At 52.9% G+C, this 23,675-nt stretch overlaps 1 protein-coding gene across 1 annotated transcript in view; it reads left to right on the forward strand.

The window, feature by feature from the left end:
• Positions 1-15,552, forward strand: part of OTOG (otogelin) — a gene marked incomplete at both ends in the record, with an annotated part of 85,671 nt that extends 70,119 nt beyond the window's left edge. The window contains 15 exons of the mRNA XM_082629378.1: positions 187-325; positions 2,253-2,447; positions 2,648-2,860; positions 3,457-3,561; positions 3,753-3,860; positions 4,547-4,648; positions 7,355-7,453; positions 8,750-8,790; positions 9,944-10,019; positions 10,145-10,323; positions 11,093-11,197; positions 11,381-11,500; positions 12,779-12,824; positions 15,161-15,240; positions 15,352-15,552. Of these exons, the coding sequence (XP_082485504.1) occupies positions 187-325; positions 2,253-2,447; positions 2,648-2,860; positions 3,457-3,561; positions 3,753-3,860; positions 4,547-4,648; positions 7,355-7,453; positions 8,750-8,790; positions 9,944-10,019; positions 10,145-10,323; positions 11,093-11,197; positions 11,381-11,500; positions 12,779-12,824; positions 15,161-15,240; positions 15,352-15,552 (1,809 nt within the window). The remainder of the gene's footprint in view (positions 1-186; positions 326-2,252; positions 2,448-2,647; positions 2,861-3,456; positions 3,562-3,752; positions 3,861-4,546; positions 4,649-7,354; positions 7,454-8,749; positions 8,791-9,943; positions 10,020-10,144; positions 10,324-11,092; positions 11,198-11,380; positions 11,501-12,778; positions 12,825-15,160; positions 15,241-15,351) is intronic.
• Between the last annotated feature and the right edge of the window lie 8,123 nt (positions 15,553-23,675).

The raw sequence follows: 23,675 nt of genomic DNA on the forward strand, positions 1-23,675 counted from the left end.
GGGGGGACCTCCTGGGCTGAGAATGGCAGCATCTACCTGCAGGGGGCGAGCTCCCTAGAGGTGTTGATCTTGGGACAGATTGGGAGCCTGCCAAAGCTTCGTGTTGCCCCTGGGCCGGGCTGGGAGGAGCTGAGCCCTGAGATATGGGGGAGGTGGGTAGGCAGCACCGTCTGATGCACGACCCAGGTCACCCCGGAGTCATTCTGTGAGCTGTGGATCCGGGACACCAAGTACGTGCAGCAGCCCTGCGTGGCACTGACCGTGTACGTGGCCATGTGCCACAAGTTCCACGTGTGCATCAAGTGGCGACGCTCCGACTACTGCCGTGAGTTGCAGGGGTGGGGAGGGGGAGGGGGAGGAGAGGGGAAGGGCCGGGGGGGTCTCCTCCATGGCTGCTGTTGCTCTCACCCCTCACCCCTGTTAGAGTGGGAGAAGGGCTCACAGACCTGAGTCCAGGTCTAGGCTTTCCCAGATTTAATTAGTCATTCACTCACTAATGGATATTAATTAATAAATTTATAAATATTTTCTAAATAAATCTATAAACATACTAACAAATTAAAATTTTTAACTTTTATTATACTTTAAATAAATACATCAAATACATGTTTTATGTTTATTATTTAGTTTCTTTGAGTCTCCTTGCCTCATCTGTAAAATGGGGGTGGTCATAGCACTTTCTTTTTTTTTTTTTTTTTTTTTTTTTTTGCGGTACGCGGGCCTCTCACTGCCGTGGCCTCTCCCGTTGTGGAGCACAGGCTCCAGACGCGCAGGCTCAGCGGCCATGGCTCACGGGCCCAGCCGCTCCGCGGCATGTGGTATCTTCCCGGACCAGGGCACGAACCCGTGTCCCCTGCATCGGCAGGTGGACTCTCAACCACTGCGCCACCAGGGAAGCCCCATAACACTTTCTTGAGGGTCGTTTTGAAGATGACATGAGATAATGTGTACAGAGTGCCTCACACAGGCCCATCACACGTTACTATCCAGTAAAATTAGTTCCTTTCTCTTAACTTTTAGTCATGTTTCTCTTATCGTCTCTCCTCTCCTTCATTGAGGATGGACGTGAGAGCCATTCCTCCCCACCCCCATTAGGTTTGCACTAGTGGGGTAGGCAGGGGTGGACAAGCCTAGAGTATTGTGATTTATAAATGTGAACACATCCAGAAAGGCTGGCAACAGCTCAAAGGAAGGCCAAACCTATAGTAAGACAGATAGAAGATGAAAAGACAAAATCATCTAGAGTAGTGTTTTTCAAAGTGTGGATCCCAACTCAGTGGGTATGAAATCAGCATACCCACTGATTTGGGCGTAAGCATCAGCATTTTCAAAATGCAATAGAATAAAAAATACTAGTGTGTACTGCACCTAGAATGATTAAGTATTGTCTTGTGAAAAGGTTTTTTGTTTCAATATATCAGTGATTCTCAATCCCAGCTACCCTTTGAAATCACCCAGTGAACTTCAAAAAGTACTCATGCTTGGACCCCACAATCAGAAATGCTAATTCAATTGGTCTGAGGTGGGATCCCAGCCATGGTGTTGCAAAAACTCTCAGTGATTCTTTTACAGTGGCTTGAGGAGCACTGTTTACATGCACGTGTATATTGGACCACAACGTGAGATCTAGTTTTTACAATCAAGAAAGTTTGGAGGGCTTCCCTGGTGGCACAGAGGTCAAGAGTCCGCCTGCCGATGCAGGGGACACGGGTTCGTGCCCCGGTCCGGGAAGATCCCACATGCCGCGGAGCGGCTGGGCCCGTGAGCCATGGCCGCTGAGCCTGCGCGTCTGGAGCCTGTGCTCCGCAACGGGAGAGGCCACAACAGTGAGAGGCCCGCGTACCACAAAAAAAAAAGAAAGAAAAAAAAGAAAGTTTGGAAACACTGATCTATAGCAAGGGGTTGGCAAATGTTTTCTGTAAAGGACCAGATAGTAAATATTTGAGGCTTTTGGGACCATATGGTCTCTGTCACAATTACTCAGCTCTGCTCCTGTAGTACAAAAGCAGCCAGATACAATGGGTAAATGAATGGGCGTGGCTGTGTTTCAATAAAACTTTATTTGCAGAAACAGGCAGCAGGCTGGATTTGGGCTGTGGGCTGTGCTTTGCTGGCTCCTGATCTAGAGGAAGGAGGCAATGACACTAAACCCCTTTGCACTCTCTGCTGAGGCACAGATGATGCTCTGAGCCCCCTCCTCACTCTGCCTGGGGTCTGAGCTCAGGCTGGTGCCCGCTGCTGTGCCCCTGCAGCCTTCCTGTGCCCCAGCGACTCCACATACCAGGCATGTGTGGCAGCCTGTGAGCCCCCCGAGACATGCCAGGATGGGTTGCTGGGCCCGCTGGACCCAGAGCAGTGCCAGGTGCTGGGCGAGGGCTGTGTCTGCTCTGAGGGCACTATCTTGCACCGGCGCCACTCGGGGCTCTGCATCCCCGAGGAGAAGTGCGGTAGGTTCCTGCCCTCCCTGGGCAGGGCCCTCTCCTCAACCTAGGGTCTCCTTCACCCTCCTGCTACCCATGGCTGAGGCCTCCTGCATCCCTCCAGGTCTACTCTGGGGGTGGTCAGTTTCCCAGGGAGGGTCTGGCCTGGGACAGTCTGGGTGTCCCCACCTTCCTCAGTCCCCTGCACCCTGCCATGCCCACTGCAGCCTGCACGGACAGCACGGGGGTGCCGTGGGCCCTGGGGGAGACCTGGAACTGCTCCCTCAGTGGCTGTTGCCAGCACCAGTGCCAAGCTCCGGACACCATCGTCCCAGTGGGACCGGGCTGCCCAGACCCCCGCCCTGAAAGCTGCCCGCGCTTCGGGGAGGTGGCTCTGCTCCTGCCCACCGAGGATCCCTGCTGCCTGGGGACTGTTTGTGGTGAGTCCCACCCTGCACTTCCCTAGACCTCAACTGTAAGATGGTTAAAAGGCTCCAGCTCTGCCTCTTAACCTTGGTGGGTAGGATAAGGCCTGGAGAAATGAAAGTGTCTTATGGGGGTGTGCTGGGGGGAGTGGGGGACCTGCGGTGGGGTGGGGGAGCTGTGCCCTATGAGTCAGTGTGGGGCACGGCTTAAAGGCACGGGCTCTGGAGCCAGGCAGCCTGGTGGGTGCTCCCTCCACCACCTTGCAGCCTTGTGACTTCAGGAGATCATTTAACATCCTCCATGCCTCAGTCAATTCTGTAACATGAGGCTGATAATAGTACCCACCTTCTGGGTCGTTATGCGAATGACAGAAGTTGATACTGATCTAGTAGAACAGCAGTGGGCATATGGCCCAGCTCAAGGAATGTTAACTCTGATTGCTCTTCTGTCTCAGTCCGGGACCCTGTGTGACCCTCAGAGGTCCCCTCCAAGAACATGGGTCCTGGAGGCTAGGGGAAGTACTGGGGGCCAGGTGTCCAGGGGCTGGGCGGTGCTGGAGGCTGAGGGAGTCCCAGCCTCCAGGTGACAGTCCCTGTGGCCCCTGGGCCAGTGTGTAACCAGACTCTGTGTGAGGGCCTCGCCCCCACCTGCAGCCCAGGCCACCGACTCCTCACCCACTTCCAGGAGGACTCCTGCTGCCCCAGCTACAGTTGTGGTGAGAAGTCCCAGCGTGGGGGATAGGGGAGGATACCTACCACCCAGGGGCAGGGAAGCCCTGCAGCCGGGCGAGGGGAGCAAGGACAGCTCTGGGGACTGGGTTCTGGCTGGAGATGAAAGCAGAGCTAGGGTGGGGGTCCAGGTGTGGCAGGGTCTGCTCCCAGTGCCAAAATTCTGTCTTTTCCCCAGAGTGCGACCCAGACCTGTGTGAGGCAGAGCTGGTCCCCAGCTGTCGCCAGGACCAGACCCTGATTGCGGGCCGCCTGGGGGAGTCGTGCTGCACCTCCTACTTCTGTGGTGGGTCGCCATGCCATCAGATGTTAACATGCATGCCTGGAGCACAGCCACCTCCTTCCTCACCCCGGCTTCCCTGGGTGGCTGGGAGGAAAGGGTGGGGATCTTCTGGTGGAGTGGGTATGGGGAGAAAGGTGAGATCTCTGTCCAAAAGGAAGTGTAGGAAGAAGAGGAAACCACCACCGCTTCACCCCATACATTACTGAGCACAAGAAAATTGGTGCTTGTTCAGTGTAAGAGTTTAGGTGGATGTGAGAGAGAACTTCCAGGTCCTGCCTCCAGGACAGGTCACACAGGACTGTGGAACACTGCTAGCGTTACCGAACCAAACTTGCGTCCTCTCACCTGCAGGCAGTACAGCCAAGCTATTGACACTGGGATGGGATGAAGGAAAAATGCAGCGTTTATTGAAGGTGCCAAGCAAGGAGAACAGGTGGCTAATGCTCAAAAGACCCAAATTCCTTGCTTGGCGCCTGCAATAAATGCTGCACTTTCCTTCATGCCATGCCAGTGTCAGTAGATTGGTGGTACTGCACGCAGGTGAGCAGACCCAAGTTTGGTTTGGTAATGCTATGAGTCTGGCTCCTGCCACACCTGGGGTTTAGGTGCCTCCCCCAGCAATCTGCTCTGTACCATGCTCCCCAGGTGAGGTACTGCCTGTGACAGCGGTGGCCCTTCTCTCCCCTCAGCCTGTGGCGACTGTCCAGATCCCATCCCCGAGTGTCAGGAAGGGGAGGCGCTCACCGTGGACAGGAACACCACGGAGCTCTGCTGCCCTCTGTACCAGTGTGGTGAGTCCTGCTGGATGTGGGGGCCAGGGCCGGAAGGGGCTCCGGGGACCTCCACAGAGTCCTCACCCTAGGACCCATGGGAGTTCAACAGGGGGCAACAGGGAGCCCCCAGGTGGCGAGCTCTGGGGAAGCCATGGAAGGAGACCCCACCCGGGGAAGCTGGGCCAGGCCCTGGGAGCTGGATGACAGGGGTACAGGCTGTCACATAGGGGGCTCTGAGGCTTCCTAAGGAAAGTCCCTCTTCCCTCCACGGAGGCTTCCAGGGGCCAGGGGGAGGCCTGGGTTGAGGGACAAATGCTCAGGCTACTCCCATTCTCCCGGCCTGGATCCGCAGTCCTCATTCACTGACTGACCCAAGGCCCCTGCCTCGGGGTCCCTTTCGCCACTGTTACCATAGTACCTGCACAAGGCTGCCTTTTAAAGCCTCTGAAGCCCTTTTAGTTTGCAATGATAAATAAAAGTGAGCCCTTTCTGATATTTTTACAGGACATAACACCTGTATGTAGGATGTACCTTAACATAGTACTGTATACTGTGTACAGTGTACTGTACCTTAATTGTACCTAATAAGCATAGTACAGCCAGCATCATGGACTTTAAGCAAACCTAATGGATGAAAATTAACAAAATGTTTACATCTCAATATGACTTAATTTACAAAAATTCCTTTCCCTACCGACTGTAGGAAAGATGTGAGGTAGACTGAACTGGCACAGAGCAGTGTAGGGCGGGGCCTCCTCCAGGATACCCCAAGGGCAACCCCCACTGGTTCAATGTCAAGAACCAACTTTGAAACAATGTAGGCTCCCACTGAGAGTTCCCCAAAAGGCTTGGCCATACTCGACCAAGTAGCTCCACCTGGGGGCTCAGAGGCCGCTTGTCACAAAGTGTTTACAAAGCTCATCTGAGGAGAGGATCAGCGTCCTTCCTCTCCAGCCTCTCTCCTCATCTCTCCTCCTCAGCCTCCCTCTCCCTGTTTCTCAGAAAGTACTCCGGTAACGTGGAGGGAGTACAGGCGTATGGAGTCAGTCAGGGTTTTGAGCCCCAGCCATTTACTAGCTGTGTGGCCTGGGGCAGTGTACAACCTCTCTGAGCCAAGGTTCCTCATTTGTGTAATGGTGATAATAGTATGTACCTCGAGGGGCTGTTGTGAAGGTTAGAGATAATATATGTAAAGTGTGTGCTGTGTACATAGTACCTTAATATAACAGTGCTTGGCATCCAGTAGGTGCTCAATAAACAGAGGCCATCGATATTATTACCTCGTCCCAGTCTTCATTATACTTTTCTTACAAAAGCACTACCAAAGCCTTGTAGAAAGTACAGAATCCAAGTAAATACAAGAAAATGAAAACACTATTTTCCTACCTCCCAGGCATTTCATTGTCAGTATCCTCCAACTCAGTACAGATCCTTCTAGATATTCTCCCCCTTTAGGTAAGTATGTTTTACCAAAATGAGGTCATACGGTACATGCTCTTTTTTAGCCAGGTATTTTCAGTTAATGATGTTTACCTTTCATGCTGATACATTTTCAAGTCCTAGAGTACCAGTCCATGGCTTTTCTGGTCTGTTCAATCCAGGATCCCATCCAGATCCACACATTAACATTATGTCTCTTAAATGTCTTTTAATCTAGCACATGTTCCTTCTTCTGTATGATGCTAAATTGTAGAGTTTGGGCTATGGTCCTGCAGAAGGTCTCATGTTCTGGATTGCTTCCTCTTGGAACCATTTACTTTGCTCTTCTGTCCACTGTGCTTCCTGTAAACTGGAAGTTAGATCCAAGACTTGGTGGCTTCAAATTAAAAATCTTTGGTTACACTGTCCTCGAGCTTCATAGGACATCACACCAGGAGACGCGTACTCTGTGGCTGAGCCACTATAACCAAGGTTCACATTGGCCCTGGATTAGGGTGGCAGCTGTCTGATCTGTCCATCTTACCTTTACAAATTTCCTCCTTTAGCCAGAAAGTAACCGGTTATTTGGACATTATACAAATGTCCTTCTCCCTCTACCTCTTATGTTTTTGAAACACCGATTAATACTCCTTACCTGTGCCAATAATTTTTTTTTGTAAATCAGATAAGTTTTACAATCTTTCACCTTCAGCGTTGACCCTGGCACCTCCCCTCTCCACCAAAAAGTTGTGTCCAGGGATTCCTCGCTCCTTGCCTTGGTCTCTCAATAAATGAGAATGGCCGAGGAATCCTAAACTAAGAGGGGACTGGCTGGAGAGCAGGAAGAAGGGAAGTGTGAGCCCTAGAGTGTAGCATCTGCTGAAACAGAGCAGGCTCCAGGTGGGCTACAAGAGGATGACGTCTCCACAGCGTAGGAGAAGCTGTGTTCTTCTTAGAGAGAAACTGTCCCATCAGCGGAGCTTCACCTGGTCACCCGCTCCCCTCTGACCACTACTCTCAGGGTAACACAGCCTCCAAGGGAGGGAGGCCCAGATGAGTGAATTTAAGGTTCTGACACTGTCAGGTCGCTAGTGCCTCCCAGGGCAGAAGGAGGGCCTCCTGATGTAGTTCTACGGGGAGACTTCAGTAGCCCAGTCTTCTTCCCTGGACCCCAGAGGGTGTCTGAGGATATTGGGGGGACCTCAGAGGAGCTAGGAGGTACCCCTCCTTAGCCAGTGTGTTTCTGAGGATTCCCACTCCAAGGTGTCTGTGGCTGATGTGTCCCCTGCCTCCCCGCCCATGCAGTGTGTGAGAGCTTCCGCTGTCCCCACGTGCAGTGTGGCATGGGTGCTGCCCTGGTGGAGGTGTGGAGCCCAGACCGCTGCTGCCCCTACAGGTCCTGTGGTAAGTCCCCACACAGGGACACCCCTCCCCAAAGGCGGAGATCCTGGCCTCTGGGGGAAGGGGGAGCCGGGCCACCACTGTCCACTTGGCTCAGATTCGACCCCTCCAGAGTCACCAGAGGGAAGCCACCAAAATAGCCCTCTCGCTGCACCCGGTTCCTGAGTGCTGAACATTCTTTGCCTCCCCAGGATAAAAGAAGGAAAAAAACAACTTCCTTGTTCCAAAAAGGAACTTCTCCACCTTAAAAAGTCTTTATTGCAACCATCTGATAGTAAATATGATTTTGTTCAAATTCGCCTCAAATCCTTTTGAGAAGCAGGCAGGGAGTGGCAATGATCGGTAATGAACACCTGCGAGCTTTATATAAAAATGTTTTTCAGGGGCTTCCCTGGTGGTCCAGTGGTTAGGAGGACTTCGCCTTCCAATGAAGGTGGTGCAGGTTCAGTCCCTGGTCGGGGAGCTAAGATCCCACATGCCTCGGGGCCGAAAAAAAACAACATAAAACAGAAGCAATATTGTAACAAATTCAATAAAGACTTTAAAAATAGTCCACATCAAAAAAATCTTTTTAAAAAGATGTTTTTCGAAAAAAAGTTGAGAAACTCTGTTTTGCATCTGGATATTTTTCTTGCTTTTTCCGGGCCTCACTAGAATGTAAACTTCACGAGGGCAGGAATTTTAGTCTGTTTTATCCACGGCTTTGTCCCCAGAACAGAGAAAAATCTCAGCACATAGGCACCTAAAACTATTTGCTGCATGAATAGGTGACTCCCAAGTGTGTTTCACAGCCACTGTGACCTTGACTTCTCCTCCTCCTGAAGCTAGAACTGGTGGAGCCCTTCAGTTAGTCAGCGGTGCCTCGGCAATCAGCTCCCTCGCGGCTTAGAACTGGACCTGCTCACGGGCGAAGGCTTGCAGTAGAGCTCAGCTTGCTGAGCATATATATTTAGGAAATGCAGATGGTCAGAAATTCCACCCTTGCCTTGTTCCTTCCTGGAGAGGCTCCATTCTGCTCTAGAATGTGCTCCGGAGCACGGGGAAGGATGAAGCCCAGGTGATGGAAGGGAACCTGGTATTGATCCATTTACCTGTTTATCCTCCCACCCATTCTATGTGGAGCTCGGCATTTGGACCCATCACGCCCCACCTGCCCAACCAGGGGAGCTGCAGCCCCCATGCAGGATGGAGGGCAGCTAGAGGAGGAGCTGCACCTGCAGTGAGGGGTCTGGGAGGCTCAGGGGGACTCCCACCTGGACACCTCTGGTGAGGTGGGTCCTGTCCCCTCCTGTTTTTCAGAGTGTGACTGCGACACAATCCCAGTGCCCCGGTGCCATCTGGTATGAAGACCCTCCTCGTCCCCACTCCCCCTGGTCTGCCTCCCCCTTTTTCTTTCCTTCTCTTTCCCTTCTCTTGGAGACCCTGTTCCTTTAATCTAGTGCAATGAGCCTTGAATTGCAAGTCAGCATTCTCATCCCAAGCTCTGCTGTCTGGGCACAGTGCCCTCGCTTGTAAAGTGGGCCTGATCATGCTTCAGAGTTGTGGTGAGGATTAAGTACTACGATGATGCTGAGGCTGACGCTGGTGATGATGCTGGTGGTGACGGTGCGGGTGGTGGGGATGGTGGGAATGATGATGACGGGGATGGTGGGGATGGTGGTGGTGGTGGTGAAGAAGATGCTGCTGCTGCTGCTGGCGGGGATGGCAGGGGTGATGATGATGGTGATTCTCATGATGGTAGCTAATGTTTACCTAGAGCTAACTATATGCCAGGAACTTTCCTAGGCCTTTTATGTCTATTATCATATTAATTCTCACGACAGCCCAATGAGATTGTGTCTATGATTATCTCAATTATACAAACAAGAAAACTAAGGTTAAGGTCATGTAGCTAGTAAATCACAGAGCCAGGATTGCAACCAGGATATCTGACTCCAGAGAACATGCCCTTAACCACCAGGCTGCATGGCCACTGAGAGAAGTGAAAATACTTTAAGAAATGGAAAGTTATGCTTAAAGTTATGTTTTCTACATGTTTTTTTGGATTATAAGTATTCCCTCTTTCCCACCTAGCCCACATTTTCTCTCATTTTGTCCCCCATCCCATCCTCTTCTCCTTTTAACTGGTGAGAAGGAAGGGAAGTGTATGAGGCAAGCAGGGCCCTGGGCTGGCAGCCATGCAGGGGGCCCTCGCTGATGTAGCCAGTGGGTGCTCAGAATGACAAGAAAGTCCTGAGGGCTGGGAGAGGACACTGAGGAGCGCTCCCCAGCGGGGAGGCTCGGGAGCCACATGGGCATCCTCGAGGGAGGGTGACTGAGCTCACAGGGTGCCAAGGGCCCCCCTGGCTAACAGGCCTGCCAGCCCCTCCCCGCTGCCCACTCCCACCCACTGCAAGGAGACGACTGACAAGAGGGGGCCCCAGGTGGCAGGCTGCTCCAGACGGTGGGGCTGGGTCTCCTCACCCGGGGTGCTGACGGCCTCTGCCCACCCAGTGGGAGAAGTCCCAGCTGGACGAGGTGTTCATGTACAGTGCGGAGAACGTGTGTGGCTGCGCCAAATACGAGTGCGGTGAGTGGGGAAGGGGAGCCGGGGAGGCCGGGCCAGCTGGGTGAGCCAGGGGTGGGCCAGCCGGCCTGGGGCCAGTGTGGGCGCTGGGCTCTCGGTGACTCTCGCCGCCCTGCTTGCCCATCCAGTGAAGGCCCCCGTGTGTCTGAGCCGCGAGCTGGGGATGATGCAGCCGGGCCAGACGGTGGTGGAGGTCTCAGCAGAAGGCGTGTGCCACACATCCCGCTGCACCACCGTGCTCGACCCTCTTACCAGCTTCTACCAGATCAACACCACCTCCGTGCTGTGTGACATCCACTGCGAAGCGGTAGGGGGCAGCGGTGCAGGACGGGCTGTGGGGGCCCAGGGGGAGCTGGCCTGCAGACCCTTGGTGCTCTGGGAATCAGAGGAGCCCTCCAAGCTCCACCAAGCTCTTTGGATGAGTCTAGAGAGTGGGCATTGGGGAGACCTCTGAGACCTCTGTGGAAAGTGCTGAGGCCAGGAGGGGAACAGCAAGAGTGAAGGCCTGGCAAGGGTGAGCATTTGACAGAGAAAACTCACATTTATTAAGCACCTACTTATACCTGGCACTGTCCCTATCCTCTTGGTTTGTACTGCTACCGTTTGTTGAGTGCTTCTATTGATACGTGCCCAGTACTTAGGACTGGCTTCTATTAAGGGTGAAATAAGTATGAGTTGAATAAAAGGGATTGGAATTATTCCCATTTTTCAGATGAGAAAACTGAGGTTTAGGGAAGTCCAGCCATTTGTCAAAATTGCCACAGGAACTGGGACTCAAACTAAAGTCTATCTGGAATCAAAACTGCCATCCTTAATTACCAACAAGGCCATCTCTTTGTCCACTGGGGCTGGGTTTAGGACCTGCTGTCTACCCTTATATCTACCCTGAGGCTCAGGGTAGATATAAGGATGACCTTCCTGCCTGAGATACAAGGAGGCTGGGAATTTCCTTTCTGAGCATCTACAGGGGGCCTTTCTCTGGGTTCTGGGCTCAGGGACAAGCAGACAGTGGGAGAGGCAGGAGGGTGGAGGTGGGTGCGTGGCTGAGGCCCATCACGTCTCTCCCTGTCCTACAGAACCAGGAGTATGAGCACCCGAGGGACCTGGCGGCCTGCTGCGGTTCCTGCAGGAACGTGTCCTGCCTCTTCACTTTCCCCAATGGCACCACCTCCCTGTTCTTGGTATGCAGCCCCTTAACTGCGCATCCCAGGAGGGGACACCTAGGACCAAGGCCCAGGGCTGGGAACAGATGGGGTCCTGGGCAGTGCCAGGCCCTGGGCTGCACCTGTCTTCGGAGCTGTGCCCTATCAGTTCACTAGGGCCATCGGCCACAGGTCCCCACTGGCTACCTCTGTGCCCTCTAGCCCGGGGCATCCTGGATCGCAGACTGCAACCGCCACCACTGCAGCACCACACCCCTGGGCGCCGTGCTCATCCGCACGCCCATCATCTGCCCACCACTCAACGAGACCGAGTGTGCCAAGGTCAGTGCTGGCCGCCTCCCGCGCAGCATGGCCTAAAGCCGGGCGCAGCAGCTGTCTTAGTGGTGGCGGTGGGTAGGGGCAGGGGTGTCTTGTGGTGTGGGGGGCTGTGGAAGGAGGGCTTCCCTGGAGCCTGGACCTGCCCTGCCACCCCAACTCCACATCTCTCCGTGTATCTTTGCTCTGACCACATCGCACCACATCCTCACACATCACAGGGCCATGCCCAGATGCACGCAAACATACACTGTCGCATGTTCTAGGCACACTCACGTACACACCAACACGGGCAGTCAGCTGCTCACAGGCACCACACACTCCACAGGGACGTTAACACCTTGGCAAGCCAGTACACATACCACGTACTGTCACACGCCAAGGCATGCTTACATGCACACACCACGCAGACGCCCAGTTCAGTCCTGCGATGGGCTAACAGGGGTCCAGCACTAGCATGGACAGCTGTCACTATGGGCACACCTCAAGGAAAATGATTTCCTGGAGGGTTTGGGATTATTGTTGAATTATTAGAGTTCTTGACGTTAATATTGGACATTTAAAAATTTCTGGTCTCGCTTAGAAAACAATTACACACATCCAAGCATTCTCTCCACACAGACACACACATGCAAAGTCACACATGTACACACATGTATGTGCTCACAAAACCACACACATATACTTAGACCCACGCTCACACACACACACACACAGACACACACACACACACTTATTTACAAAGAACTGTCACATCCATCGTTTTATCAATTTCACAGTAGAGGAGGAGGGCTATCAGGAATCATTGCCCCATTTTAGAGATGGGAAAACTAAGTTCAGAGCAAAGGGGTAGCTTATCCAGGGCTGAGATAGAGCCCAGGCCACTGACCCAAGTGGGTCAGTCCCTAATCCCTCCCCTCCCTGACCCTCTGTGCAGGAAACACTAAGGCGGACGACAGTACTGGGTGTGAGGGGGTATATAAGGAGAGCTGCCACTGGAAAAACAGGAGGCCCTGGTGCCCTGCACCATCTTTACCCAGCCTCCAGCCTCAGTGCCAGTGTCCCAACCAATTGGGTTAGCCCCTGTGGCTCTCAATGGCCAGCTCAGGGGCCCCTTCCCCCTCTGGCCAGGGCCTGATGGACAATGGGGCCTGGAACTCCTGCCCTGGAGCATCATGGGAGGAAAGGAGTCTAGACTCTAGCAGTCTTTTTGCCTCTTGCTGGGATTCTTGGCTCCTGGCCTAGGATGTGGTCTCCTATCCACCTCTCCTCCTCTCCTTCTAGGCTGGGGGCTCGGTGGTACCTTCCTTGGAAGGATGCTGCAGGACATGTGAGTGAGCATGGCAGAGGCCAGGGCTGAGGGGCTCTGGTGGGGGGGACAAGGTGTCATGTTGGGGCTCAGAGGGCCAGGTTCCTGGCCTGGCGCCTCCAGTGGTGGCTCTTCAGGGGTGAGTAGTCGAAGGGATAACACCCCCCACCATGGGGCTCATGGCACAAGCACAGATCTGCAGGTGGGCAGGGGCCATGCTCACATCCCTGTCCCAACAAAAGGCCTCTGCTCCTGTTGGAGATGGGACATTGGGATGTTGGGTCCAGGAGGTCAGTAACTGACCAGCTGCTCTGCCACCTCCTGCCATGGCCTGCCATGACCTCCAGCCGAGATGCCCCCCACATGAATTCTCCCTGTGGTCAGGAGCCTTGTCATGGAGGTGCCTTCAGGCCCATGGGCTCCCAGACTGAGTCTGAGTGAGAGCTCGGTGCGTCTGTCCTCACTCCTGGCCCCTGGAACCTGCAGCCCCAACTGCATGTGCGTGCATGTTCCAATCAGCCTTAGGACCTTTGCCCACATGCCTCCCATCCCCCACGGCCCTCAACCTTTCCTTGGAGGGATGTAGAATTTTGGACCCTTTTATGTCCACTTCACATATTCCAAGGAAACTGGGCTCAGTGACTCACTGGCTGATCTCTGACCCACAACTCAATGTTCCCTGAATGTCCCGTGTGCTCCCTGTGACCCGTGTCCCTCTCCCCAGGTTCCCCGGGGACCCTGTTTCCCTTGGTCCCCGTTAGCCCTGCCTCTCCTCCACGGGTTAGTGTCCACTGCCACCCAGGTACTCCTCTCGGAAGCCCGCGGGACTGGAGGCGTGTAGCCGCGTTGCTATTTCTGCCAATGTCCCTTCTGCTAGGTGGCCCTGAGCTCTGGGGGTGGGGGAGGGGAGTGTGGTGCCCCTGCTCCCTGCCTCTGGCAAAGGCCTTAGGGCCAGCAGTGCATGCTGGGTAGCACGCTGCACCCCTGGGCTTGCATGGGAATGCTTCAGCAGTGCCCGCTCTCTTGGTGCCCAGTGCCCACCAATGCCCAGTGCCACCACTGCTTTGCTACTGCTGGTTACTCAGCTGGTCTCAGTCCAGGACCCTGAGGCCATGGCCAGGACAGCTCTCAGTTCTCCTGTCTCCTGGGAGCAGAGAGGGAGGAAAAAGTGAACTTAGCTCTGGCCAGGAGACCTCCAGCCAGTGTGGTCAGAAACCTACTTGGTGAAACCCAGAGTCCAGAAGAGGGGATTCCACCCCATTTCCCACAGGCACCCTGGTGTCACAGAGGGAGTCTATGCATCTGGCAAATATTTATTTAGCACCAATACGCCAGGCCCTGTTCTAGGCACTGTAGACACAGCATAAAAGACGCAGCCCCATAGAGCTGACGTTCTAATAGGAGAGACAGAATAGCAAGTGAAATTACAATAAGATGGATGCATCTGGTTTTATGGGGGCTGAAATTTATGCAGTTGGTGGGGGGGGGCTTCATTAAGAAAAAGAACACAAACTTACAAATCCATACTGAGGTATGAAAGTGAAGATTTATTTAGAACGCGAGAACTCACAACAAATTGTGGAAGGAGGCTGTGCAAAGGAAGACCCTAAAGCTTACATGTCAAGAGCATCATTACAAGGGTGTCTCTCAGGAAGGTGACAGTGCCCTGGATAGAAATAAGGAAGGGAGGGGTCAGGGAGGGAGGTTGGGTGGAGGGAGGATTTTGTAGTTTCAAGAAGAAGATCAGGAAAGGTCTTGGTGAGGATATACTTGAGCAGGTGAGGGTGTAAATGAGCCATGTGATTGGTTGTCTTTGGGAAGCACGGTCCAGGCAGAAGAAACTGCATGCTTATCAATTTCCATCTCTGTAACAGCTGTGTGAGGTGGGTGACTCCTGGCCCTGTCCTGTTTGATAGCTACGGAAACCGAGTGACCCTGCTATGTGCAAGCATCGTGCTAGGGACTGGGGTTTCCATTCACTCAGGCAATTGCGGGATCTTAATGCTTGAACTGAAGCTCAGAGAGGGGAGAGGATACATCCAGGGTCGCCAATGGATTAGAGACAGGCTTTGGGGCTGGGGTGGGCAGGCAGCTTGCCTTGTCCCCAAATCCTCATCTTCCCTAGCCCAGAGTCCCCAGGCTGTCCCTGGCATCCTTCCCTGTCTCACCCATCTCCCCTGCCTTGTCACCTCCACCTCCTTCCAGGGCACTGAGTTAAAAGGGAGGGGCTCTAATGCATGGGCACTAACGCTGGTAGAGGGACCCTCCAGCATGACACTAACTGCCCAGTCTGGCCCAGCCTGCTGCCCCGGGAGCACTACTCAGCCGCAGCTGCCTCACCCACCCTGTCCCCCCAGGTAAAGAGGATGGACGCTCTTGCAAGAAGGTGACTATCCGCATGACCATCCGCAAGAATGAATGCAGGAGCAACACCCCTGTGCGTGGCCCCAGCAAGGCGGTGGGGGGGGGGTGCAGCCGAAGATGGGAATGGGGGGGCTTTGGGGGATGGAAGCCACACAGGCTGCCTCACTGGCCTGCCCGTCTCCAGGTGAACCTAGTGTCCTGCGATGGGAGGTGTCCATCCGCCAGCATCTACAACTACAACATCAACACCTACGCCCGCTTCTGCAAGTGCTGCCGTGAGGTGGGCCTGCAGCGGCGTTATGTGCAGCTCTTCTGTGCCACCAACGCCACCTGGGTGCCCTACATCGTGCAGGAGCCCACTGACTGTGCCTGCCAGTGGTCCTGAGGCCTGGGGGCTGGGGCGGGCTGGACCACTTTTTGCTTCCAGCTGGCCCAGTGTAGGGTGGGCGGGGGGCACTAAAGGTGTGGAGAGCTGGTACATGCTGAGCATGGAATGGCGGGCAGAGACACAGAGAGTGACTGGAATGGGCCACACCGGCCCATCCTGGCTTCCTCTCTGGGCTTCCCCTCCTCCACATATGGGAGAGTGCCACAGCTTGGGGCTCAGGGAACTCAGCTCTGTCCCTGGCTTGAGGGCTGGGAAGGGCCCTCTGTCAGGGGCATCAGCCCCTGCACATCTGTGACTCTGGCTGCAGTGCTTTGGTAGAGGGGGTAAGAGTTTTCCTGAGAAGCCAGGACCAGGGCTGGACCCAAGACCCAGTGGAGGGGCCAGATGTGGTGGCCCATTCTCTTTCTCGGCCCTTTTGACCACGGAAGAACCACAGGCTCAGTAAAAGGAAAGGGGGCTTAAATGGAAACATCCAGGTCTGTGTATCGCTGTCCAGAAGGACTTCCCAGAAGCAAAGAGGGTGGGTTCCCAGGCGACGTGCTCTCACCAATGTCTGTGAGGTCAGGTCCAGAGACTGGGGAGTAGACTCAGTGAGCTTCAGGCCCCCTGTAGCCCCAAGAGGGACGCCCTGGTATTCTGTTATTGACCTTGTAATTCAGGAAAGGATTTAGAAGAGCAGGGCCATGGCTGCTCCATACCCACACCTACTCCCATCCCTCAAAACCGGCCTCCCTGGCAGGTGGGCTGGCTCTGCTGAGGTGTGGTGGATGAGTTGTGCTGGATTCATCCCCATGTGCCTCTTCTCCAAGAACATAGCAGAGTTGGTCTCTGGAGGGGCCCGAGTGTAAGTTTTGTGGCTCAACCAGTTCCCAGCTTTCTACTTCATGGGACTATCCAGCAGGAGAGCAATAGTCAGTGGAAAATGCAGGCCCTGTGCGTGTGCAGCCGCCTCTGAGCATTTCTCAGAGCCTTGTCTCTGAACCAGTGTGTCCTTCCTAAAGCCAGCCTAGGGCCCCCTCCACACCCCACCCTGTAGCCCTCCGACCCTACATACCACTTTGTGCTGCTGGGTCCAAAGGGCATGAACGTGAGGTTGTTCAGACGCCAGCACTGCCCTGTATGTCTGGAGATGTGTGGCTGCCCTGGTACCCCTAGGATTGGGGTTGGGGCCCTGTGCCAGGATGGCCCCCAGCTGTTCTTGCAGCCTCTTTGTTCCTGTATCTGTGTTCTGTTTATATATCCAATAAACCACAGGAAGACATCAGACCTCTGAGCATCTCTGAAGGTGTCAGGTTTGCTTTGAATCTGAAGGAATTTCAGCTGTGAAGACAAAATCCTATGTTATGTCCATGGAGGTCACCCTGACTTCTCTTGCCCCACCCGTGCCCAGCACTGTGCGCCACTCAGAGCAGGTCTTCCACGGGCATCTGCTGGTTGGAATTGAACAGATAGGAGGCTGGCTCCTAGAGGAGGGGTGGGGAGAAGGAAGAAGACTTTGGGAGCTGGAAAGCTGGCATCCAGGTGAGAGGCCTGAGGAGTGGTCTGAGCTCTGTGGGGCCAGGGACAGATGCCTCTCACACAAGATGTGGACAGGTCAGGCCCTGAGAGTATGCTTCATGTTGGCCTCTCAACATTTCTGTATTTATTTCCTGTTCTCTCATAGAGCTCGGTAAGCTTTGTAGCTACTGTTGACTGTACTAAGGTTAGGGAGAATCCAGGGATCGGGTTGTTAGTGACGCTTCAACTTTAAAGTACTGTTGGCACATCTAAGGGGCAAATGGGAGAATGCTTTCCTGGGTTGTCCCATTTGGGAAGGAATAGGAGAGGGGCGGCCTGAGGAAGCACCCGCCAATAAGAGGGGGATACTCCTAGGGCCTGGTTCAATGTTTGGATGCAAGGGCTCCACTCAGCCTGGAGGGGTCGAGCATTTCCTGTGAAGCTAACACTTGGAAAGCTTAGTTTTTATTTCACAAATATGTGTCTCCCCTCACGGTATATCTGTCTGCTAACATGAGCCCTGGGACTTTTCCTAATGAAAAGAAAGCTTTACAGCCTCTTAAGAAACACACTTCTAGATAAGCAGTGGATCAAAGAATAAATCAGAGTAGAAATTAGACAATATTATGATCCTCATGATTATGAAATTACAACACATTAAACTTGTGAGATGCAGCTAAAGAAGTACTTAGAGGGACATTTATAGCCTTAAATGCATACTTTGTACTTATTAATTTCCTATCATTATAGCCAGAGGTGGGGTGGGGCAAAGCTTCTCCATCACTGATGATAATTAAAGGCTTGTAATCAGTCATTTTCTCAGCACAACACACTCCCTAAGTCACATATCAACAGCTTTCAGAGAGAGTCTTGAACCCTGAGTTCAACAGAACATGACTTTAAACCAGCCTTTAAAACCAGCCTGATTTAAAATACTAATTCTATCATACAGCAAGATGTTTAGATTAAGACAAAGGTGGCTCTTTAGTCATTGCTGGAACCCCAGTATTCCTGGCTGTTCAGCCCTCACCTCACTACTACTCCCATCTGTTTACATTCACGTATAAGCAGGCAGACTTTGAACAGGACCACTCCTTGTTAGCTGTTGTGTAAACAGGCAGAGGGCACCAGCTCAAGCCAGCCAGTCTCAGCCTAAATGTCTTCCTTCAGCCTTTGTTGGAAGGGTGGCCTCAGACTTTCAGAGGCCTGTTCTTCATAGCCTATCTATAACTGGTGACCCAGCTTTGCTGACTTGGCCCTCTTGGCTCCAGTTGGCAGCAGTTTCCAGGCTTCCTGCTCCACCCTCACTATATACTCACAGGTGGCCACAGATTCTGATGATCACACCAACTGCTGGAATCACAGTGTGTGTAGGTTTCAAACCCCCACCCAGGAACCCCCTCCTGCCTGCTTCTCCTGGAAGTCAACCTCACACACCAACCCTTTGGCTAAAACTCCCAGTCCTGTTCCCCTAGCTTCCTCCTGGGGAACCAACTCTTTTGGGCTAAGACACTAGTGAAAGAGTAACAAGAAGCAAATCACCAACCAGCGTGCTACCCTGCTCTGCACTGAGGGAAAATAGGAGAAGATGAGGATTTTAAACCTAAATCAGTGTTGCCCAATTGCCCTCAAATAGTCAGTACCCAGGGCTTCCCTGGTGGTGCAGTGGTTGTGAGTCCGCCTGCCGATGCAGGGGACACGGGTTCATGCCCCGGTCCGGGAAGATCCCACATGCCGCGGAGCGGCTGGGCCCGTGAGCCATGGCTGCTGAGCCTGCACGTTTGGAGCCTGTGCTCTGCAACGGGAGAGGCCACAACAGTGAGAGGCCTGCATACCGCCAAAAAAAAAAAAAAAAAAACAGTACCCATAGTGTTGATATGAGTGTTCATTGATAGTGCTGATTTACATTAAAAATACATACACCCTTTGACTAAGCCATCCTATTTCTAGGCAGCTGTGGTAGGCTGAACTACAGACCTCCAAAAATGTCCACATATTAGTACCAGGAACCTCTGAATATGTCCCTTACACGATAAAAGGGACTTTGCAGATGTGATTAAATTCAGGATCTTGTGGTGGGGAGATGATCCTGGATTATCCAGGTGGGCCCAATGTAATCACAGGAGTATTTGTAAGAGTGAGGCAGGAGGATCAGCATCAGAGAGAGGAAATGTGATGACAGAAGCTGAGGCTGAAGTTTGTGGTAATTTGTTACAGCAACAGGAAACTAATAGAGCATCTAAAGAAATAATTCGTACAAAGAGGCATGTGCCAGGATGTTTATTGCAGCATTGTCTTAAGTTAAAAAATATTGGTTTGACTTTCCTGGTGGCACAGTGGTTAAGACTCCATGCTCCCAATGCAGGGGACCCGGCTTCGATCCCTGGTCAGGGAACTAGGTCCCACATGCATGCCACAACTAAGAGTTTACATGCCACAACTAAGGAGCCTGCCTGCCGCAACTAAGACCCGGCACAACCAAATAAAAAAAATAATAAATATTAAATATATATATATATATATATATATATATATATATATATATATATATATATATGTAACAACTTTAAATGCCTATCAGTAGGGAATGATTAAATAACCTGGTACAGCCACATCGTAGAATATTATATAGCCCTTTTGTAAACTGATACAGTGGGCTCTCTAGGATATGTTAAATGAAGAAAGGAAATTGTGGGTCAGTTCCCATAGAATGACCTGCTTCCTTTATGCTTCTCTGTGGGGACACACACACACACACACACACACACACACATTATATCCCTCTCATTCCGTTGAAGGGTTTTCAGGACTGAGGAGGCCCTTCCTGGCTGTTTGGGCCTGCTGGTTCAATAGCAGCATTGGTCTTGGAACAGCCTGTTTGGTTCTGAGGGTCCCAAAAGCTGTCGCTGTGTACAGAAGGATGAAGTGACCACCCCAGAATAGACTCAAGGCATATCTATGGCATCTTCCCCATCCTTTGTTTCCTATCCACTCTCTGCACATGACTTAAAGCTTGAGGGAACCCTGGAGGCCACACACCACACAGGTAAGGAAACAGAAGCCTAGGACCCAGCGGCTCAGAAAGCTGGTAGCCGAGCTGGGCGGCTGCCCAGTCTGCAGCCCCCTGTGACGTATTTGCCAACACGAGGGGTTCTGAGCCCCAGAACTATCCCATTTTCCGTGCTTCAGGCTCAAGTTCCCGCCCTGATTTTCTGGGCTTAATCCTCTTCCTGTGGAAATCAATAAGGACATTGTGATGGAATGATTCACGTTCAAGGTCAGGCCGGAGCAAATTGGAGGCGACATGCTGATTTTACTGCCCTCACTTAGAGGAGAGCCAATCCTGCTCACAGACCCCTTAACCCTTTCTTCGCCACTCCCGTCGCTGTGTCAGCACCTGCCCCGCCCCGGCTTCAGCCTTCTCCAGGCCTAGGTCTCCGGGGTCTGTTTGTCCATGTGTAGCCCTGCCTTTTACATCTCTCCAAGGCTCTGACCCCACAGGCCTTGGAGCGTCACGCACTTGTCGCGGTGGTTTGGGGAAGGCGGATGGCAATCACAGTACTGAATCAAACAGGAACAACTTCAAGGTGAAGGTTAAACCCTGCCTGTGTAAGTTCACTGGTCATGTCCTGCCCCAGGAAATCTCCTCAAAGCAGAGTGTCTCCTCCTTCCAATCTTCTTTTCAGAGTTCCAGTCCTCCTCTTCCCTGATTTCTTGGGTTGTCCAACATGGGGTGATGGAGGAGCGGGAGGACCAAATTCCTTCTTTCTTTCTTTCTATTTTTTTTTTTTTTTTTATGCACAGCAACTCAGATCTTTTCTGTGGCTGAAACATGATAAGTTATTTCTCCCTCCTACTATTTAAAAAGAAAAGTAGGTGTTCTTGGGTAGTTGGAACCTTGCATCCAAAATGATTCAGACACCCTGGCTCCTCTGTCTGGAGGGTCCACCATCTTCAGCACGAGCCTTCCAAAAGTGCCATGCTCCTCTGCAGCAAGTCAGCCCCGGGGAAGCGCAGGAAACATGCACTGCAGGTTTGGGGGAGCAGGACTGAAAGTGGCCGGCTCTCTTCCATGTGCATCCCACTGGCCAGAACTCATGTACATGGCCACACCTAACTGCAAGGGAGGCTGGGAAATGTAGTCCAGCTGTGTGCCTGGGAAGAAGAGGAGATGGTTCTAGTGGACAACGTCTTCTCGGTGAGGAAGCAGAGATAGTGTGGACAACGCTAAGGAGTTTGGCTGAGAAAACAGAAGAGAGATAGGGCACGAGGTCAAGGGAAGGTTTGTTTGTTTGCTGGTTTGAGGAAGGCAGTGACTTGACCATATGTCCTGGAAGGAGCCGGTGGAGAGAGAAGTAGGGTTTTGCTAGGAGAGAGATCAAGGGTCTCAGAGATCCCATGGCTGGCATGAGGAGGGACAGTGATGGACAAAGGTGCCTCTGGCTGGATAGACCCTGCCCTAGATCTCTATTTATCTCTGTCTCCCCAGTGTCTAATACAGGGCTGAGAACTGAGAATGAACATGCCTTTATTTTTTTAATTAAAAAAAATTTTTTAGAACATGCCTTTAAACATGAAAGCGAGGGGGCCCGGGCAGCAAGCAGTTAAAGGGTATGGGGTGGGCAGAGTGGGGGGCCAGGTGCCCCCCACATATCATGGCAGTGCCAGTTAATCCCCTGCAGCAGGCAGGAAGCCTGCACAGCTGTCTTTCCCAAGCTGGAACTGTACCCCAACCCGGCCCTTTGCCCAGAGGTCCTGGCAACCCAGGGACTGGGGTGGGGTTGGTGGGGAAGATGGGTGGGCAACATGGAGGGTAACTGGTCCAGCCTGTGCACCCCTGGAGAACTTGTTCTCCAGAGCCGAGCATTCTCTAGGCTTGCTGCTCAGCCCTCACTCACCATGAAGCCCCACCTTCTTCTGGGCCAGTGTCATCCCCAGGCAGCTCAAATGCAAACTCAGTCCCTGTTCCTCCTGCACCCTGTCTGTTCCTGCCTCTGCATGGCCTGTGGCCTGTGCCTCACCTGGAATGTCCTTTTCCTCCCTCTCCTTAGGCAGTTCTTGCCTACCCTTTAGACCAGCCCTGGCTCCCACCCTCACCGCAAAACCCCAGCCCACAGGATCCTTCTCTTTGGCCGCTAGCACCGCCCTCCACCTCCAGCCCTACATTCTGCCTCTCTGGGGTGTCCCATGCCAGCCTGTGTCTATGCTGTGCTCAGGGAAGCGGGATGCAGGCCAGGCTCCAGCATTCACTCATTATTCACCCACATCTCACTGACAGCCCAGGAGGAAACTAAGGCTCAGAGAAGTTAAGCAACTGCACAGCTAGAGCGTGAGGGAGTCAGGACTTGAGCCCAAGCTTGCTTAACTCCAGAGCCCACACTCATACTTTCCTCTTCCACCCAGGAGAAGCAGTAGCATGAAGAGGATTGCTGGGTGCCTAGTAGCTAGTATTCTGGCCCCCTCTCCTCCATTAGGCCAGAGGGGACAGTGGAAAGAGGGCTCTAGTCTCTCTTCAGCTAGTTACCAGTTACAGGAACATTGGCAAATTTCAAGCTTCGGTCCCTCATTGTGAAGAGGGGTGACAGGTTCTGCATCTTAGGGTTGGCATGAGGGTCAAATGAGATCATGGATGGGAACGAGCTGGACAACTGCAGAGGCTGTGGCTGTGTGTGAGGCTGCCTGGCTGAGCCAGCTGTGCCCAGGACAGGAGAAAAGAAGGGGCTAAGAGTCCAACCCAGCCCCAGCCTACCCTTCATGCAGGGGCTCTGGGGCTCACTGCTAAGCCTTTGCCTCTGCTGGGCCCCAGACCACTGTGCATCCAGCCTCCATTCTACCTGAACCCGACCACCATTTCCAGATTGCTGGAGCTGAAGATGGAGGAGGATGCAGTGAAGAGCCTGGATTATGGGCTCAGGCTCTGTCTCTGAACAGCGGTGTGATTTATTCTCTCCAAATCCCAGTTTCCTCGTCACTAAAATGGGAGAATCTGGCAAAGTGATGGTGAGAATGTTTATCGATAAAGCCCAGCCCCTGGCCTATAGTAGGCATTTAATGAGTGGGGCTACTATTACCACTATGGACAGAACCTTAAAGATCATCTTCAAATTCCACATTTTCAGGAGCAGGAAATAGATCCTAGAGAGACAGTGACCTACCCAAGCACTAACTGCAAAGTGAGCATCAGTGGAGGAAGCATCAGACTCCAAACCCAGTGCTCCTTTCATTGCATTCTCCAGGGAGTCTTCCCTGAGCTCCAATCCAGGCCGGGCCTCACTGCTCTGACCTCATGGTCTCCACCGTCTGAATCACCTGCTGGGCCTTCCACAAGATTTGTCTCCTTCTGAGACAGGACCCGAGCCTCTTACTCCAGCTCTAGCCTCCCCAGCAGTAACTGTCACAAGGCTGGGTCCTCTGCAAGGTGTTCAGGTCCAACCAGGGACATTCCTGGGACTTGGCTGAGCTGGGTGACATCAATTCCCAGGATGGAGGGGAGAGAGAAGTAGGAGAGGGAAGGGTTAAAGGTTTGGCAGCTGGGGAGGGCAGCCTGCAGACGGCCCAACCCAGCACTGGGAGGCCTGCACCATTCCATTCCTTTGCAGATCAGTTACACCCAGCTGTCTCCC

This window comes from Mesoplodon mirus (assembly GCF_964341445.2).
Source record: "Mesoplodon mirus genome assembly, chromosome: 7".
Taxonomy (NCBI): Eukaryota; Metazoa; Chordata; class Mammalia; order Artiodactyla; family Ziphiidae; genus Mesoplodon; species Mesoplodon mirus.